We start from the raw sequence: 20,600 nt of genomic DNA, 5'->3' as shown, positions 1-20,600 counted from the left end.
ACACCACTTTGACCATTTTATGATATGTATAACCACCATAATTTTGATTGCAAGAGAAATTAAAACACAAATTACCATTCATAATTAATTGAATTAGGAATTCCAATTTCAAAGTTCTCAACAAGTTAACCATACCTGAATTTGAGGAAGTAGTTCTTGAATCTTTGGATGTTGCCCACAATAAATTGTTAAGGACAAAAGCCAAACAGAACCTGCACACCGTTCTTCTTTTCGATTACTATAAAGGAGCTCATCAAATAATTTTTTTGTTATTTTCTCTCTGGCCTTGACATGACCATCATCAGCCACCTCACTTTCTACAACCATACTATCATTAGCTCCATGTGTAGCAATTTCACCCATAAGATAATTTGAAGATGAAGAAAGTGAAGTGTAGCTTGACTTCAGGATATCATCAGCTGTGATAGAGATTCCACCCCATATAAATGCCAAAGCCTCCCCTGCAGAAAATAATAAATCTTCAACCTGCAAAGTTTCATGTTTTGGGTTTCAAAGTGCTTGATAACCAATATGAAGAAAAATACAAGGAATCCAGCTTTGTTCATATCCATCAGCAACAACAAAATAAAAAGATGAAAATGTCTACACTATCACATGATGACTATTAATGCATGAATGCTAAGTCCACTGGCATACCTTTGACCTGCTTAGACTGAAAACTAAATCAAGCACCATGTCCATGAGACTTGGAGATGTATCTCCAATGCATATATGACCTAATGCAATAGCAACCTTCTGAACAACCTTGTTATCATCCGAAGTGAGCAACTCCTTCAGACGTACAATTAAAGAGCTTAGAGATGAATCTTCAGGTTCTGCCGTTGTCCTACACATTGATATATCTTCCCCAATAGCATTTGAATCATGTCCAGACACTCCTTGTTCGGAAATGTTTTCCCCGTGTATCCCTTCTGTGGATGGCCCCACATCTGTAGTTTTGGAAGAATGGTGAAAATTGTAACCATGCCCATAAAGAGGCAACCGGCCTCGCAACCCTACATGACCAAGTGCCTCGGCAGCTGTTCCAGCCAAAGATATACTTTGGGAATTGATGGTATCCACCAAGGCCATTAACGAAGTTTGCAGGACATCTCTTGGAATCTTTTCCAATAAAAAAATACAAGTTTAGAAATCCAAACATCACATATAGGTTTCAAAACAAAATAAAATAAATAAATATGGAAGACCATTACAGTTAAATAAGAAACATCAAACCTTAAAAATAATGGCCAACATCAAGTACTGAAAATATTATTTTTCCTAACACTAAATAGTGTTCATTCAGTGACTTCTTAGTCAAATAAAAAGAGTATTCTAAGACCATCAACAAACACTCTGAATACATTCATATAGAGCTAGTGGTAGGAGACTGATATTATGTACCTAGTACAAACCACTTAGCAACAAGTACACACTAAATTTGTTTAAATTAGGCTATAAGCTTGCCAGTAAGCAGTACCCAATTCTGTAAGATTTTACATATCCAATGTCTCTCCAATATATGAAGAGTCAAGCAATGGTGAATAATACACACATACACACACAATTCAAAAAACAAGCAGAACATTCAATTACTGTAGTGTACCTTATACATGAGGCACAAATAATTTTCTATACGATGTTGAAATTTTATTTGATGTATAGCTCATGTTTTTTAACCTGTGTAGCAGGCTATATCGATCTAGTATAAAGTACACGATTCAAAATGTAGTGTGTTTGAGACTATTTTAAGGACTAAGGGTTTATACTTGGTATTTTTTTAATTTTTGTCCTGAATTTGTGTCCTGTATATATATATAGCTTCTCAAACAAGCTACCCACATAACTACATTGAAAATATTCAATCAACCTTCTAATATCTCCTTACACAAGCCACCTACATAACAAGCTACAAGAATAGCTAAAAGGCACACAATCAAAACCAGAAGCAGCTACAAGAATAGCTATATAACTTCCAAGATCTAAAACCAACACTTACATATACAATAAGAGCTCTTTACTAAAATCGCTCATTAAACATTACATCACAAAATATATTATTCCTAGGAACAAAACAAATACAAGCATAAATAACTTATTCTTATATTATCAATAATCATGAAAATAACTAATTGGTAGTGAGGAAAAGAACCAAGAAAAAAGAATTCCATCATGTGAGTTTTTGACAGGAATTTGAATAAAAACTCATTAGTCTTCAACAAGGTTTTGGTGACCTTTTGACTTTGATTCCTTGTTTCATGGGGATACATCCCCCCTAAAATCCCCATGTTCTCAAGAAGGGGGCATTTTTTAGATGCAAGGACATGGGGCAAATGTCTCCCTACCATCTCATCACCTCTGCTGCCAACCTAGGGACATTTTTTAGATGTCCCCCTCAAAGAGACGACATATCTGATACATCCAAGCACCCCCTACAATAGGAAAATAAAATAGTTAATATTTTTTGAAAGACCAAATAGTGTTTTCAATCTACATGCCACAAACCCTAACCTCAATGGTAAAATGTCCCCCTCAAAGAGACGACATATCTGATACATCCAAGCACCCCCCACAATAGGAAAATAAAATAGTTAATATTTTTTGAAAGACCAAATAGTGTTTTCAATCTACATGCCACAAACCCTAACCTCAATGGTGTACGTACCTCACCCACACCCTAAGTAGTACCAAAAAGTTATAAATAGGTACCTAAGCCTCATCCCAAATCACTCCCAAGTTTAAAAAATAGTAAGGACTTGGTGTTACAAAAACAAAGTGATAAAATTGTGAAAATGGTGTGCGCCTAACTTTCACCCACCATCCCCAAATCTAGGCCCTTGGTCCCCCCGCACCAAGACACATCTCCATATCTCAAGACTCTATCGAACATAGCTTTGACCATTTTGTTTTCATGAGATCATGTCAAGTTATTAGATTCAATCATCTATAATTAAACTTTGGGCTTAATGAGTAAGAAAAAAGACATGACTATTAAATATTAAAATTAATTTATTAAAAATTATCCCTCTTGTCCCATAAATTTTTTTAATGGCAACCCCAATTTAAAATATGCAGCCAACTGCTTAATATGACTAACATACGACTGTTTCTGAATGAATAACTCTAATACGTAGCAGTATATGCGCCTCATACGCTGCTGAGTTCAGCCTTTGCCACACATGGTTTAAAGAGAGAACCCGTTAAGCTCGGATTGTACACCTATGTAGTATGCACATATTGCTCACTTATTTGATCCCATGCATGCTGTAATACAATCTCAAAGAGCTTCCCTAACATGTTAGCTACAACCTAATACATGAGTAGAGAATAACTGCTAAACAATCACCAAAGCCTTTTCAATCACAAATCAAGCAATTCCTTTCAAAGTTCATTTTGACGATAAATCCAAGTGGCAACATAAGTACTATGGTCAGCATCAGCCACAAATATATTATCCTAGAGGGCACCAATCTAATGGTCCAGACGCTGGTCCCACCACCAACTCCAAAAACTAGTGCCATGACAAAATACTCCTGAGCCAGCCTCTGTTAATGACATCAGAGACTGACAGTAACATCTAGAGGACCAAATGGCCAAATACTAACCATTGAAATTTTCCAGAAAGGCTCTTACTTTGACTTTATTGATGCAAATTACATAAATATGTCATACAAGTCCTGGTGAGCTCAAATTCCTATCCTAGAATCAGTATCATACATGTTCACATCTATATTCTATGCAATTTTTGTAGAAAAATAGTCTCATCAATATAATAGAATCCAGCGTTACGGTTCCAAATAACTTGTGGACAAATAGTAATATTAATTTATTTATTGTTTTTTACAACTACTCCAGAAAAAAAAATCAAACCTACTTTAGCAAAATCAGTTTCCTAGGGAATCATAGAGGAAGAACCACTGGAACCATCATTATTTAAATATATACAAAAAATTCAGAAACATAGCCTAAGCAATTGGTTTAGAATGTCACACTGTTAAGAAAAGGAAGGATGCAAACTATAACAGTGGCAATAAAATGCAAAAGCTATATTGTATACATTAACAAGAAAGCACTTACAAGAGGAGTTCCTGTCATACACTGTGCTAGCACATAACCAGTAGCACAGATAGCTCCATGACTATCTTCAAATCTGCAAAACAGAATTAAACCACTGCTAAACACTAAAGGCCACCTTTAATCAGATCAAAAGTGTTCAATTCTAAATAACAAGTAGAAACAGCAGATATCCCGTAAAAGAAACATACACAAACCTTATGATATTTACAGCAGGATTAAACTGTGTAGATTTTGAGTCAACTCATTGACCCATATTTCAATGAGAATGAATGGTCCAGCACTCATGAAAAATGGGTCAATGAGTTTAACTCAAAAACCTATGCCATTGTATCCTAATATATAAATATCACAATTTGAAACACTGCAAAAAATACTTCCTGCTTTTAAATTCACAAACCTTCCTTTGTTAGAAACTTTAAACTTAGAACAAAGTTCCTGAATCAGAACAGATGATGAAGAAGCAGATAAGGCTGAACATGTGATCCCCATTAAACGAGCTATAGACTCACGAGTGTCCATGTCTATGTGACCTATATATTGTTTCAGCCATGGAAGGCATTCAGCATATCTTGATGCAACTATCTTCACCTCAAGAAAAAATAACAGCAAAAATGTGTTAGCAACTTCAATTTAAATTTACATGTTATAAATTACGACATTAAAACATTTAAACAACATTGTTCACTATAGTTGGAGAACGGTTTTAAGAATTCAACCTGTTGATTATGAGAAGCAACACTGAGCAATCCCTTTGATGCAGTTGCATGCAATTCTACAGAACCTTCATATGCCATAGCATGCTCAAGCAACAAGCAAAATGACATCACTGTAGCATCATTCTGTGGAATAACTCTTTTATTATCTTCTAGTAAAGCCTGACCACATTCAGCCTCGTAACATTTCAGCAGAAATCTTATCATGGCTACATACATTGCAGTTGGGAACAAAAGATTGCGTTCTCCAACTGCCACAGGCGCCTGAACCTTTGGCTCATACTTACAGATATAATCTGTCATTTCTTTCAATGGAGGAAATTTCTCTTCCACAGATTGACTGGACTGATTTACCACTCTGTCAACTTGCTTTCGAGGAAATAATCCTTCCAGAGCCATCTCCCTGTCAACTTTCAAAAATCTCATGTTAGCTAATTTTCAACATATATCTTTCTTTTCCTAAAACTCATCTGCCTCTCTCTGTCTCTTTCATTCACAAATGTTCACCCACACATGCAAAGAAAAGAAGCTAGTAAGATGACTACAAAAACTTTTTATACCAAAAGAACATGCAAAGATTAAAATTTTATAAAATATGAAAGAAATTGTAATGTTCCCTTTTCAGGTCTAGTCACCATGGTGACCATTAGCCTATTTTCTGAGTTCTAGTAGACTAATCAGTTTTTTATGGCAACTCCACAGATCGTGGAGTGCATCAGTTCAGTCTTTCTTGGCTTCAGTTGATGGCATCGAGCTCAGTTGGCGTTATGAATTGTAATAATGCTTTCAGAAGCGTTTTGGACTCCTGGGTGTTCTCGAAACTTCTTGGAGATCACATCTATTTTCAGTAAGTCTCTGAGTTTACACCAATCATCAACCCACTGCCTCAGTTACATCTTGGCATGATCAGATTTGATTTTTCAAGCCTCAGCAGTGCCTTCTGCAACTCAGATGGGAGTATTTAAAATATGCACATGAGTTCTAATGTTTAATGTTTAATTATTCACTAAGTGTTATATTTTTATAAAATTATTATATGTTCCCTCAAAAGCGGACACCTAGGGAAAGGTGAAGGGGGACTTGTACATGAGAGTCATTTTAATAATTCTAAAAGGCTTTATGACAGAAAAAAAAATTATTTTAAAATTTTAAATCAGGTTTTCTTCCTCCAAAGCTATAAAAAGAGGTTTCCGCACTCATTTTGCATATGCTGAAGATGCACATATATTATGTTGCTGGATTGAACCTATGTGAGGACGAAAACCCTCATTTGATTACTAGTTTCAGATTTGGAAGACAATCCCTAGCTATTCCAAATGTTTCTTATTAGGAATCACTGTTGTGCTTCAACAGAGATCTAGTCCCAGGGTTTCCAAATGAAGATTTTCAAGGTGTTTGTTTTCTGCTGTAGAGTGATGTTAATTATCATATAGAGTAAACAGTAATATTATTTACAGAACATAAAATAACAGAGTATAACAATGCCAAGACAATAGAATTTCATAAAGATGTATCATTCATTACCATACGTAATGTGTACAATGATTAACTGATTCCTGACAAAACAAAATGAGAACAATAAATACTATCCAGTGGTTGGTAAAGATTACCAACCGCCAAGAACTGCCAAACCCAACTACCTGTCAGGAACAAATGACAACATTACATAATGTAGCTGACTATTACTTATAAAATTAACACCTCGGCTAAAGAAATTATTTTTTTATGGACACTTGGCATAAATTGCTGACTACAGTGTTTTGATGTACAGATTTTGGGACTGATTTGCATTGTTTCCAAAGTGTTTCTTAGTGTGTTTTGAAGGTCATTAACATGGTTCTTTTTGTTGGTTGTACAATCTTCCAAGAGAGGGTCATACCATCCTTGCTGGAAATGTTGTGTTGGGGGATCAAAATCATCAGAGACTGTTTGTTTTTCCTCCTTATTGGGTGACTCAATCAAGGTTGTTTTTGGGGCTGTTGCAGATTGATGCATTTCCTAGGAGGGTCATACCATGTTTGCAGGACTTGTGGAGCTAGGCTGAGAATCTAGGAGTCCAAGCGCTGCCTTTCTGAAGGTTTGCGGTTGCTGGTTGGAGGCACCTAAGCATGGATATTATTTCCAGGTATTCACGCATTGCACAAATGAAGGATTCGAAGTGTTGAATTTTCTACTAGCTGGTCACCCCTGTTTCAGCGCCCCTGTTACAGCTGTGTATGACTGAAAGTTTATAAAAGACCTGTAGTTTCCTAATTTCCTTGCATGTTGAGGGCGTTTGCATTGCTGGGTGTACATGGTTGCTGAATGTTATCACTGGAGGTGTTCCATGCTGTTTGGAAGGGTTTGATGATGAGTTTTCAATTTCAAGCCTGCTATGACCTCCAATTTATGAATAGCAGTCATGTACAGTTCCTACATGGCATTTCAGACCTGCAACACTCAGTTTCATCACTATATTAAAGGTATTTTCATATGGGTGTTACATATTGATATTTATATTATGTATTGCCAGTCGTTGGAATGAGTTAACAACATAAATTTGCAACAGCAGTTGAATGCACAGTGATAATTTATATCAGAACTTTATAACAGCAATGTATCTCTGTTTTTGGCAAGTTAATGTTGTTGTTTTCTCGTTGACAAAAATTTTATTAAAAAAAATAGGATTGTTATTACAGAAATAGGTATGCAGTACTTGAAGAGATAACTAGTAATTTAATGTCATTGGTGGAAGCAAAACCTGGACTGACTGACCTGGATAATGCTATTCAAGGTGAAGAGCTAATACTTTCGAAATTTAGAAAGTACCAAACATAAGGCCAACATAAAACTAAGCAACCCTATTTAATGATGTTGAGGTATCATGCTACTAAAAGCATGTTTAGCATGCCAAATGGATTGTACAAGTAATGGAAGGCAAATCCTTTTGGCCAATTCATGACAAACAGAGGATCAAATCGGCTTTAACAAAAAGAAAAATCCTATATAATGTTCTTAATGAAGCCAAATCATTTGAGACAAGTGCTCTATCAATCCTCAAGAAATACAGAAAGCTTAGCAACTGGTATCTAAAGTTCTAAACAACTAAACTGAAGCCTTTAGATTTCAAATGAACAGAACAAAATCATAAGACACATATAGAATTCCACCTCACCAAATGACAATACAATGTGCATCTCTAACTTGGCTTGGACAAGGTGTTGATAGGGAAAGTTTGCACTTTCCATCAACGCAGAATAAAATATTGAATGTATCATATCCTCTCTTGAATAAGGAAATCTCTAATGCTATTCGGATTGATCATAGTAGATAAACCTCTAACACGTTCCAATTGTCAGGTCTTGACTTGCATACGATAACTCAGTGTTGATGTGATTTGTTGGTAATCAGGACTTGTGCATTTGACAAGCCGGCCTGCATCTGATATGACATTCTAGTGATGCTTTACTTCTCAAACTGGTGAAATAAATAGTAAAGGGACAGCGTTTAGAGATCCTAGGGACAATGATATCAATGGTTGATGTTGCAAGTAGATAGATTTCAAATAAAACTAATTCCTACTTAGCCAGAGACAAAATCACAACTCCACAAGAATAGTGCAAGCTCCACTAGGAAATAAAAGATTTTCAGACCATGAACATTTATTTGGATACCCAATTTTGGCGCAATCAAAACAAACATTCACAATTGAACTAAGAACAACAATAGGCTCAGACTAACCATGCACAAAGACCTACAGTCAACAAGCCTCCAATGGTATGAACCTGAAATCTATCACATATCCTCACACTTTACCATCAAAACCACTGAACACTAACTAATTTGATAAAAAGAAACCATGCAAACAAGTTAGAGCAAGTGGAAAAACACCATGCTTCAATGCTTTAATCATTTGCTCGAACTGCCATTACAACAATTTATGTCCAGCAATTCCTACTCTATTCTAATTCTACTTTAACTACTGCTACTTCTCACCTGCTAACTTTTCTAAAATCCTAACTGTCTAACCCTTTACAATGAGAGAGGCATTGGCCTTTTATAGTTTTTATATTCTGAATCAATGACCAGGATTCAATTCATCAATGTCCAAATCTGCCTTCTAGAAACCCTGACAGCTTTAGGTTAATGGTCTCAACAACTTCCAACCACCTTTTCAGCTACCTTCAACTGTTTTCAATTAATCCCACTACAAGACAAAAGTTCACAAGGCTCGAGGCACAAAAAGGGCAAATTTTGTAGCTAGGGAAATAACTAACTTTCTGGCCCCCTCTTGAATTGCATTAAATTGGACCAAAAGGTAGTCATTTTACAATAAAGTAACTGCTATTACAATAAATCCAAATTTTTGTCATCTTCAGCTGTTCATTTTTTGTTTATGCATCCTCCTGTAGCATTTTGTGTGTCTTGTCTATGCCTTCCAGAAATTTGGAAACAGCACCAATTGGTTAGCAGCACACTGCTCTATGATCCTTCTTTCAATCTTAGGACCTAGCCTTCATTTTGTTGCCTTGTTTGTGCTGGTAGTGGTCTTTGCTCATCCAAACCCTCTTACTTTGTCTTTGGCTTTTTTCATTGACATCTTCAAGGTATTGGCATGGAATTCTTCCTCTTTTATCATGGGGATCCTTCTGGCATATTTAGGAAGTGCCCTTTGAGTTGCATGGACCCTTGGTTCCTCCATATGATCCCTTCCTCTATTGGTGCTTTGGATTGTGTGTGCATGGCACAACACAAGGTTGTAAAAAATCGAGTTCCTTTAAAAGGACATATGTAAGAAAACAGTAAAATACTTTAAAAGATTGAATGATCCCAAACATTGGCAAAGCTTGACAAGCCCTTCTTTTTACACCTGAACCCACCAGTATGCCCATTTAGTTGTGATTGGAAGGCCATGCTTTACATTGGACACATTGGTATTGGACCAATATCAAAAAAGAAAGTTCATGACAAAAAATAAACTGTGACCTATTGTTGTGGTTTTTATGCACGCTCAACTCAAAATAAAATACCCAGAGATATCCTATTCTCTCTTGATCAAAATCTTCCATGTGCTAAACAGTTGAACTGTGTGATCACAAAGACGACTCCAAGGTTCCCAAATTCGTACGAATGGTCTCAGTTGGTTCATTGTGATTTGTTCATAATCTCAAGGGGGACTTACATAATTGTTCGAGGAGTGAATCAATCAAACGATTTTGTTGATCGATGACTTTCTTTTTTTTTTAAATAATTTTGCAATAAGTTCTTTTGATCCTATTTCTACTAAGACTGGGAAAAAGGGCAAAAGGATGAGAGTTTAGGAGGATAACTCTAATCCTAAGCTAATTCTATGAACTCGAGAGACAGAAATTGCAAAAGTGGAACTTAAACCAATTCTTGTTTCACCAAATTCAACAACTACACAAGAACGGTGATATCTTCTAAGGAATTCAAAATATTTTCATATCATTCCTATTCACCAACATATTGAACAATGAATATAGCAATAGAAGTTAAGTTTTCATTTACTGGTTTAGGCTAACTTTGCAAAATAATTGAAAATCATCCAATTATAAAACGTATGAACACACCATCTCCACATTAAGCAATTTTATCAAATCCTTCATTCAATCTATCAACTTGGAAATGAAATTTATTCTAATTAAATCCAAGAAACCATGCTAACTTGCAAAAGTAGACAAAGATTCACCAACAATTGAACAATGAACCATGTCTATTACTTAAGAAGTATCACTACAACAATTTCTTGAAAAATCTCTCCATTTACAAATGAGAAGACGAGGGTTTATATAGACACCCCATTACAAAGCAATGGCCTACATTGATCCAAGATCAATGGCCAAGATTAAAACCCTAAACCCTAATTAGGGCAAGCTACAACAATCATCCAAAATAGACCAAGGAGAAATAAACAACTATAAAATCCAACTTTCTTCTAGAAGTGGGTGTCCCTTATCCTTTTCGTTGGCAGCAAATTCAATGAACCTAGTCACTATGGGGTCGAGCTCTTCCATTGGGACACTTGGCATAATGTTGATCTTGTATCCCATCATGTCCATCTTATCAGTTTTCAAAAACCATCCTCAATGGACAAAAATGAGGGTGCCTTGATAAAATGTTGCTTCTGGATTGGATTCATAGAAGTGAAGAAGTTTCTCTGAACTTTGGCCTTCAGGTTCTCTACATCCATGTCCTTGTCTTGAATTATTTCCCACTCAAGCACATCGGAGACTGTGACGAAGACCTTGTCTTGGATTGCTTTGTTTGTTTCTTCTATTTTGGCACCATCAATCTTCGTCTTTTCCAAGGAATATTTATGGATTAAGGAATATTTCTTTGCCTTCTTCTTTTCTCAAAGCTTTCAAGGTCCACATGGCCAAGGTCGATATCTCCAACCTTCTTCCACTTTGTCACAATCTTAGACTCCAGCTGTCATCCCTTGTTATTGAACTTCATTTGTGTCTTTCTGGAAATCCCTCCTTGAGCTGACATCTACCACCTGAAAAACTTGAAAAATTCCTAAGTTGAAAAAAGGGGGTTTGATGTTTGTTCCCAACATGGAGTGCAAAGTTTGATGGAATTTCAAAGGATAATTCTGATTTAACTTATGAAATTCTAGAAACTGTAAAAAATCAGACTTAATGAAATTTTGGAAATTTGAAATTAAGTCTGATTGTGAAATTTTTGCCTCCAAATTTGCATAAAAGCGTACAAAGAGCAAGATAGTCTTGAGTAAAATTTGAAGAATCCGAAGTGAAAGTTCTCTTGCAAGTCTGGAAAATAGAAATTCTGACTGAATTTTGTCTTGAAGTCTGAAAGAAATTGGAATTCTGATTGAAAATATGCCTTCAATCCTTAGTAAACCTAAGAATTTTGATGAAAATCCTTAAATTGCTTTAAGGAATCACTTCAACTTTGTCTCCAAGTGCAGAAATTCATCTGAAACTTTCCTAGAAATTGCCTTGTATCTGCAATTTACTTCAAAATTTGCCTCGAGGTTTTAAAGAAATTATTTCCTGAGAGTCAATTTCCAGCCTTAAAACGTGACTTGTGAGAAAATGAAATGCCAATGCTCATGCATATAAAGAAGGCAAACTCTTGTGTTTTCTTCTGGAAGTTTCTCTTATTGGAGAACTTCATCTTGATTTGAATTTTTTCTCCAATCCATCAACACTTGGCCAAATTTTTGAATTTTTCTCCAATCCATCAAAACTCAGCCTAATTTTAATTTTTTTTTCAATGAATCAACACTTAGCCAAATTTTTCAAATTTTTTTTTCATTCCATCAACACTTAGCCAGCCAAATTTTGAATTTTTTTTCAATCAATCAACACTTAGCCAAATTTTTGAATTTATTTTTTCAATCCATCAACACTTAGCCAGATTTTTTATCCTCACCTTGGGCGGACTTGCCACTTGGACAAGGAATTTATGCTGCTAGGAAGGGCAGACTTCATGTGAATCTGTGGATTTTCCTCAATAGGGAGAGCAGACTTCATGCTTGGTTGAGGAATTTCCTTGATTCCTAGGCGGACTTCATGTGCAACAAGGATTTTCCATGGAAACTTGGAATTCTTCCATGGAAACAAGGAATTTTTCCAAGGAAACAAGGAATTTAGGAATTTTTTCAGGGATTTTTTCATTCCCAAACTTCATACTTAGCCATTTTTCCTCTGATCTTCCATTAGCAAACTGGCCTGACATTTCCTCCGACTCAAAAACTACCTATGGTCCCAACAAAAGTTAAAAAGCAACTTTCTATTTTTATAAAAAAAAAAAGAACAAAAAGGAAGGCTCCCAGATTAGCCCAAAAATGCCAAAAACAAAATTTTCTATTTTTAGAAAATGCAAAAAAAAGAAAGTTTCCTATAAATAGGAAGTTGTCAAAATTGATCCCGGAAAATGGCGTTTTTACTCCTTTGACCTACCTAAGCGCATCCATAGCATCAAAACGTTCTTTTGATCATCCTGATGACTCCTCCGAATTTGAAGAACTACTCATTTGCGAGGGCAAGACCAAAGACAAAACCTAAGATGCCAAAACGCTACCCTAAAAAGCGAAAACAAGGGGGTTCCCATTTGCAATGAGGTGATGTATGAAAATGTCACAACAGGACCTTTACCTCAAATCAATTGAAACATGAGCAAGGTACCTATGACCCTAATGAGTAATCTTAAGAAACAAATGAATAATTCAAGTAATGAAAGAGGATCCTTTTAGCATTTTGACGTCAAACAAAGGATCAAATCATAGTTCCCAGACTCAGACTCGAACTCGGACTCGGCAAGGCCGACTCGACTCGTGACTCGGCTACAACTCGGCTACGACTCGGCAAAATAAAAAAACCCTTGAAATTAAGACATTTTTAACGATTTAAAACCATTGAATAAAGCCCAATTATAATGTGTGCTAGCTTGTTATGCCATGAAAGGCATGCTAGTAGAGTATCTACTTGTTTGGGGCTTTTGTTTAGTATTCTCTTTGGCCAAATTGAAATTCTGGGAGCACCAACATAAGACATCATGAACATCTTCACTTGGAAACTGTAAGGAGTGCTTGTTGATGGTAGCATTAAATAGTGTGCTTGTTGAACTTAGGTTTTACCTTGGGACTATAATTGACCTTGGTCTTTCTTGGACCTCTTAGTTTTTAGGCTATATATGTGTTGGATGGAAGGGGGAATTGTGAGGCCAGAAGGGTTTGAAAATATGCTCCTCATAGACATGTCCCTTGCCAAAAATAACCTTGTGCCCCATGGGGGGATTTCTTGGGATGTGGGGACAGGTAGGAAATGTCCCCAACTCACCCCCTTTTTTCAAAATTTTAAGAAACATCCATGTTGTGAGGTACTCACACATCGCCCCATTGCAAATGAAGACCCCCACTTTTCACTTTCTAGGGTTAGCTCTTTTAGTTTTGTTGTTGGTCGTTTTAGTGTCTTAGCCTTTGCATTGAAGGGATTGAGTTTCTCAAAGGTCATCAAGTCAGGTGGATCTCCTCAAGGTGGAGTGAAGGATGTTAGGTAAGTTGAGTGATTAGGGGTTATTTAGATCATTCCTAGGGTTTTTGTGTACTATCCAGTCACACTTAAAGTTGCTAAATCAAACCTTGGTTGAATACATAGTATCCTCCTAGGTCCTGTCCCTTACATCAAGGTCAGAGTGACCTCGCCTTAAAAGTCTGGAATGTCATCCTGATCCTAAAATGGCCTGAAATTTGACTAAGTCTGGAAATTTGAAGGATCCTCCAAAAACTAGATTTTGCATTATAACTCATGGAGGTCCGAAACCACTCTCAAACATCCTGACAATATATATGGAATATAACTTCTCTTTCTTATACTTAAATGTTATATTCCATATATGAATCCTGACGGAGAGACAACTTCATGTTTTTTTTGTTTTTTTCAAGTCAAAACATTCACCTGTCGTGGCCGAGTCAAACTCGCCGAGTCCGAGTCTTGAGTCAGCAAAACTCGCCAAGCTTGGCTCGACTCGGCGAACTCGCCTGACTTGCGCCGAGTTTGGGAACTCTGGATCAAATTAACTTCACATATAGTACCAATGACTCTAAGGAGTAATCCTAAAAGACAAATGGATTGTTCAAAAGTTAAGTAGTGAAAGGGGAATCCTTTTGACACATTTAACAACAATTGTTCAGCATTGCAGACATTAGCACTGGACCAATATCCAAAAAAAACAATAATATAATACACAGTCAGACCTTTACCTCACATCAATTGGACCATATGCAAGGTATGTATGACCCTACGGAGTAATTTTAAAAGAAAAATAGATTGCTCCAGTACTGAAAGGGGAATCCTTTTGGCAGATTCCTGTCAAACAAAAGATCCAATCAGCTTCACGCATACTAGCTATCAAAAGATTTTTCATAATCCTACATGATGTCCCTAGAGAAGTTGAATCATTTGAGATAAGTGGTTTTTGCATCAAGGAGCACAGAGATCTAAGCCAGCAATATCTATACAATTAAACAGAAGCCATTAGATTTGGTATGCAAGACAAGTATAGAATTCCTCCTCACCAAGTGATCAGAAAAGATGCACACGTCACTTAATATAGATGAAATTGTTACAAAAAGAATTTGATTAGAAGGATATATGTAAAAATCAGTAAAATACTTGGAAAGACTGAGAGACTTTGAACAGTGCCCACATATGAGCAGAGGTAACAAGCCCTTCCTTTTGTCCTCTGCAATTCGAACCTACTAGTGTACCCATTTTGCTCCAAATTGAAGACCATGTGTTGTGTTGTAAACACACACACCCCATTGCAAATGGGGACTCCTCTTTGCTTTCCTTAGCTTGGCAGTAGTTTTGACCCCCTACGAAGGTTGTAAATCCTTGTCAGTCCAGAAATGCAGTGTTCAATCCATTAAAGAATAGGAGTGCAAGCTTTGTCTTGGGTAAGGATGTGAATTGCACGATTCCTTGTCAAAATGTCAAAGTCCTAGTGAAAATGTGTAGGCCTTTCCTAGGGTCACTTTAATATTGCAAGGTTGAAATAAGGATTTTATCCATGACAGAGAGAAGCAAAATCATTACAAAGTCAAGGGAAAAATTGTCAAGAAAAGTTGTCAAGGTCCCAGATAAAGAAGAGGAAGTTGTTCTAAAATTTTGCAATGAGTTTCAATTATTTAATAAAATTGTGCAAAGCAACTAGAAATTTTCGCTTAAAACTGTGCAAAAGACAAGGTTCAAATTCCACTACAAAATGCAAGGTGTGCACAAAATTGCGAAGATAAGGTTAAATTTCACTAAAAATTGCATATCTGAACCTTGCAATATCTAAAAATTGCATATCTCAACCTTGCAATATCTAAAAATTGCATATCTCAACCTTGCAATATCTAAAAAGCATATCTCAACCTTGCAATTTCTAAAAATTGCACAACTCAACCTTGCAATTTCAAAAAATCACACATCTCAAGTTTGCAATTTCACACAACATTGCACATCAAGTTCGCAATTTCACTCAACATTGCATCGCAATCTTGCAATTCCCCTAAACAATGCAAGGTAACCTCTGAATCCCACTCAAGGTGAGTATAAGTCAAGATCGGTTTCAAAAATAGTCTAGAACATGTAAAATAAGATAAAAATGCAAACTCCGAAATGCAAAGATTGAGGGGAGACCGACCTACCATGGAAGGAATTCATTTGAAATTTGAAAAAAAAAAAGAAATATATACATACTAATCTGGCCGACCTGTCATGAGAAAACCTTCACCTTTGAGCGCATATAAATGAGGGAGAGAGAGAATTATTTTATATCATTCAAACCAGAATTACAAGGCAGAATAAGGTGTTAATTTAGGAGCAGTAGCAGAAAATCAAAGCAAATTGCAACAGCAGATCAGAGAAAATTTAAACAAAGATTCAAGAAAATTTCATAGAAGAAGAAGCAAATTCAAGCAAAGAGAGAGGTGCTGGAAAGGAGGTGAATTACAACAGCAGATATAGCTACAATTTTGAACAAAAGAATAGGGTCAAAGCAGAACAAAGGGTGTGAATTCCAGCAGACCAGAAGGTGATTTCAAGAAGCAAGTGCGATTTCCTATCAAAAAAATCAGATTCAAGGATTAAGGAAAGCAAATTTGTTAGGGATCAGATTAAAGGCAATTTCTTGAGGAAGAACAACTAATTTTTATCTGAGTGGTTTCTTCATTAATTTTATGCATTTTGCTGATCTGGAAACTCATTTCCAGAGAAACTCTTAGGTTTGAAAGTGTTGTTTCCAGATTTTAGAAGGGTTTATGAGAAGCATTTTTGTGAATTGATGATGTTTATTTTAGGATAAAATGCCTTTCACAACTTTTCTCCTTGAGGTATGCTTGTTAAAATGAATTAAGAATGTAAGATAGTGAACTACCATTTTCCTATCAATTACTTGCATTTCATTTACTTAGGATTTTTTACTTCTCTTTCTTTTTCAGGAATGATGCATGGAATGATGGGGAATGATGGTGAATGATGGAGAGCGATACAACAACAACATGAAGAGGTCAAGGTTCAAGTATGCAAGGAAGCAGATTGCTCTAGGATGGAGGACTCAACAAGAACGTGAGATAAGATGACAAGGAAGAACATTACAACATGGAGGATACAATTGTGCCAAGGAAATCAAGGTCAGGGATATCCAAGGAAGAAGATGGCAAAGGATGAAAATGGAAATGCGAAAGAGAGGAGCAAGGAAAGCATTTTGAAGTTTCAGAAGAGTTAATCAAAGATAAGAATTCATCCATTGGAGATACAATGAATGATAAAGATGATGCAATTGGGAATATCAACAGTCACAATCAATCAAAAAACCGGATGATGTTGAGTATCAAGAGATATTGCTGGAGATGAAGAGACTTCTTTATGATGATATAGAAGTAGAGATGAAACAAAGAAGATAGATCAAATGAAAGATGAAAGTTTACAAAGCATTAAGAGCTGATGTGCCGCCCACTCATCTCTAACCAATCAAACAAATCAAGGTCAATGTATCCAGATTCATCGAACTTCACTCATCCAGAGGAGAACAAGTGGGCATGTGGATGCATTGAATGAAATGTCTTCATCTACTCCTTGTTAATTGTCCCATTGAGGCTATGTTAATTTTCATTGAGGATGTGCAATTTAGGGATTTGTAATTTTCTCATTGGACAGTATTACATGTAACGAGGTGGTAGTTGTAACTACCCCACTTAGGGTTTCTTTGAATTATCTTGGTCGTTGATTTAGAATCAATCTTGGCCCTTCATTTGTAATCAAGAAGTCTATAAAAGGCTTGGCCTTTTCATTAGTAAAGGTTACTAGTTGATAGCATTAGGAAGTAAATAGAGTAGTGTATGAGGAAGAGATCAGAAATAGTTGCCAAGACTATGTTGAAATTGATACACAATTCTCATTGAAGATATGGTGTATCTTTGTGTGATGTTTCTACATTTTGCATGGTTTCTACTTCTTTAGTTAAAGTTCATTGATTTTAAAGGATAAATGCAAAGATATTTGATGAATTCCTTGGTTCATGCCATTTGTAGTTTGTTGATTGCAAATTGCAGTGCATGGTTAGTCTAAAGCTTATTTGGCAATAGTTCAATTGTGGATGTTCATTTGGATTGCGCTAGCATTGGGTAATTGGATAGATGTTTGCAATATGAAAATCTTTGACTACGTTAGAAGATTGCACTCTTTCTATGGTGTTGTGAGCTATCTCTGGTTAAGTAGAAAGTAGTTCCGTAAGGAATCCATCTATCCAAAGTACTATCCATTATCATCATTGTCCTTAGGTTCTTAGAATAGATTCTCTAAACCTTATCCTTCGTGTCTTTTATTTGAAGTTCAAGTCAGCTTAGTATTCAAGTTCCAGTTGCTTTGTAGAAGTGAAAGCGTAAGTCCCTTTGTTAGAACAGCAAATCACATCATTTCATTGAGTCTATCAATTGCACGTCAAGACCTAACAATGGGAACCTTGGGGTTACCTTAATTGATCACATTGTTTAGCATTTGAGGTTTCCTTATTCAAGAAAGGATAAAATATTTGGTATTTTATTCTGTGTTGTAGAGTGTCACAAAACACACATCAACACCATGGGCATTGGAGAAATTGGTATCGTAGTAGCATTATACTTGAAAACCCCACAATTAACCCTCAGTAATCATGACCCATAACACTTGCCGTGCAATTACCAGAGTTTTTTGCAATGGTTTTTATTTTTTGGCTCGTTTTTGCACTTGGGAGACGAAAATACTCAGAATAGATTTCTTTTAGAAGTTAAATTGTAAACCACAGTGAGTTTTTCTTTTAATTTATACCTTAATAAGGGTGTAGATAAAAAAGACAGTTTTGCCCCTAAACTAGGTCAGTTTCATAAGAGATCATACTACTATTTTAGGTCTTAACTCTTAAGTGAAAGAAAAATGGATTATTTTAAATTCTTATTCATTTTTTAATAATCACCAATTTTTATAGTGTAACATTTATTTTTATCCATATGCACTATGTTTATCATGAAATAACAAAAGTAGTTATTTCTTTATTCAGTTCCCAGTTTTTTGCGAAGTTTTCCCATTTTACACCCAAGTAGAATTCCATTTACAATGGCATGCCAATGCCACGCGACTGATATGCTACTATGATTGATGCTGGACAAATATCAAAAAGGAAACTTCATGACAAATACACCATGGAATCTTTACTCCACATCTATTAACATCTTCAATTCTGCAGACATTAAGAAACAAGACTTAAAATATATAGGAATTTCTGTACCATAAGAGATTATGGAGAGTGTTTATATATATCTTGGTAAACAAATAATTCTCCTAAATTCCATTTTGCATTGAACCTTAAGGTTTCAAATAGAACAAGAACATTAAGGTAATACTAAAGTTACTGAGAACTTTCACAGAAAGATGTATTCAAAAGATACCAATTCAATGTATACGGATCAACTTTTCCTCTATTTCCTCTCTACTGCTATTGTACATTTATGTACAATTACATGACAAAGGCCAGAAAATAATAAACCTTATATCCATCTTAATATCCACAGCTCCAAGCATACAGATAAACCGACTTGGGCAATGGTCGAAGCCACGCAATAATGTAGCCCAACGAACAGCACAAAATCTTGCTTCACTTTCCACCTTGTAAAAAAAATTTTTTAAAAAGTAAGAAATTTCAAATGTGTGTTCAACCATTATAATATGATTCAGTCTTATAACTACCAGCTGGTGTTAGTCAGCACCAACTTACCACTTGACAATTTTCCAGGAGAAGTTCATCCAGTTTTTTCAACACCATCTCGCCAGAGTCCTTTCCATATAAAAACGCAATTATTCATATTAGTGGAGATTAAACACAAAAATAATTGCCAAGTTAATGAAAACTTGAGATACAATTCTATCAAGCAAACTTCCACCCAAACAAACAATTCCAGATCTCAAAGTACTTCTGAACAAACAGTGGCGTCCAAAAAAATCTTTTAATATAATTGAAAATTTGAAATCTCCAAGCAACTTTTATGTCTCTAGCTCTATGCTACATAGTTTCAGATTCACTTGTCTCTAGGACAGTGATCATCCATCAATATCTATCTGATGAAAAGAATTGGTACCTGGCCTAACTGAAATCTGGCAACAATGAACCCAATAATGCAACTGTATGTAGAACCTAGAAAAGTTGAGGATTTATGGTTGTAATGGGTCTAGGGGAAATCTCCATCGATATTGACAATATTGTTTTAAAATTGATCTATAGGTTTTCCTTCAAAGTTAACCTTCTTAAGTCCTCTTCTTGTCAAATTTTGGGTGTCAATTAATGAGTGAGAAAAGATTTGTCCACCTCTAGACTCAAATTGTCAAGTAGAGCAATGGCTTGGGCAACAACAACCTGAACCCTAGTCAGCTACCTCATGGAAGATTGCTGGGCTAAACACTAACAGCTACTTTGGCCAGACAATCTCCTTGTCATATGCCCAAAGACATAGAGAAGCTCTACCAACCCAGATTTTCTTAGCAAAGAAAGTGAGAACCTCCTCAATAAAAGCCCATTTCGTGCAACATGGTCCCAGATTCAAAATCTCTGAAGAGTATTTTTAATAAATACAGTTACATAAATTTCCTAAATCTCACTTCCAAAGCATAAGTTATATACAATGAGACCAGTGAAGATAACTCCATCTATCTCAAATCTTACTCCTTAAATGTCTAAATCTGTTTTAGCATCCTATTTTGCCATGTTGCCCTCTTTCCCCTACTCTTTTTGGCTTGTATAATGAAAAGCTTGAAGAGTGGCTGA

General features: G+C 35.8%; 1 protein-coding gene across 4 annotated transcripts in view; it reads right to left on the bottom strand.

Annotated features, from left to right (window-relative positions):
* LOC131048806 (uncharacterized) overlaps window positions 1-20,600 on the bottom strand; it is a 327,816-nt gene that overhangs the window by 154,106 nt on the left and 153,110 nt on the right. For all 4 annotated transcript variants that reach the window (XR_009106522.2, XR_009106523.2, XR_009106524.2 and 1 more), the window contains 7 exons: window positions 19,557-19,616; window positions 19,329-19,447; window positions 4,794-5,193; window positions 4,475-4,659; window positions 4,078-4,150; window positions 658-1,122; window positions 136-486 (listed from right to left, as the gene is read on the bottom strand). Coding sequence is in view for 1 of the 4 variants with exons in the window: in XM_057982881.2 (XP_057838864.2) it covers window positions 136-486; window positions 658-1,122; window positions 4,078-4,150; window positions 4,475-4,659; window positions 4,794-5,193; window positions 19,329-19,447; window positions 19,557-19,616 (1,653 nt within the window). In the remaining 3 variants the exon portion in view is untranslated. The remainder of the gene's footprint in view (window positions 1-135; window positions 487-657; window positions 1,123-4,077; window positions 4,151-4,474; window positions 4,660-4,793; window positions 5,194-19,328; window positions 19,448-19,556; window positions 19,617-20,600) is intronic.

Source organism: Cryptomeria japonica, chromosome 8 (genome assembly GCF_030272615.1).
Source record: "Cryptomeria japonica chromosome 8, Sugi_1.0, whole genome shotgun sequence".
Taxonomy (NCBI): Eukaryota; Viridiplantae; Streptophyta; class Pinopsida; order Cupressales; family Cupressaceae; genus Cryptomeria; species Cryptomeria japonica.
This window is presented reverse-complemented; position numbering and strand designations above follow the sequence as displayed.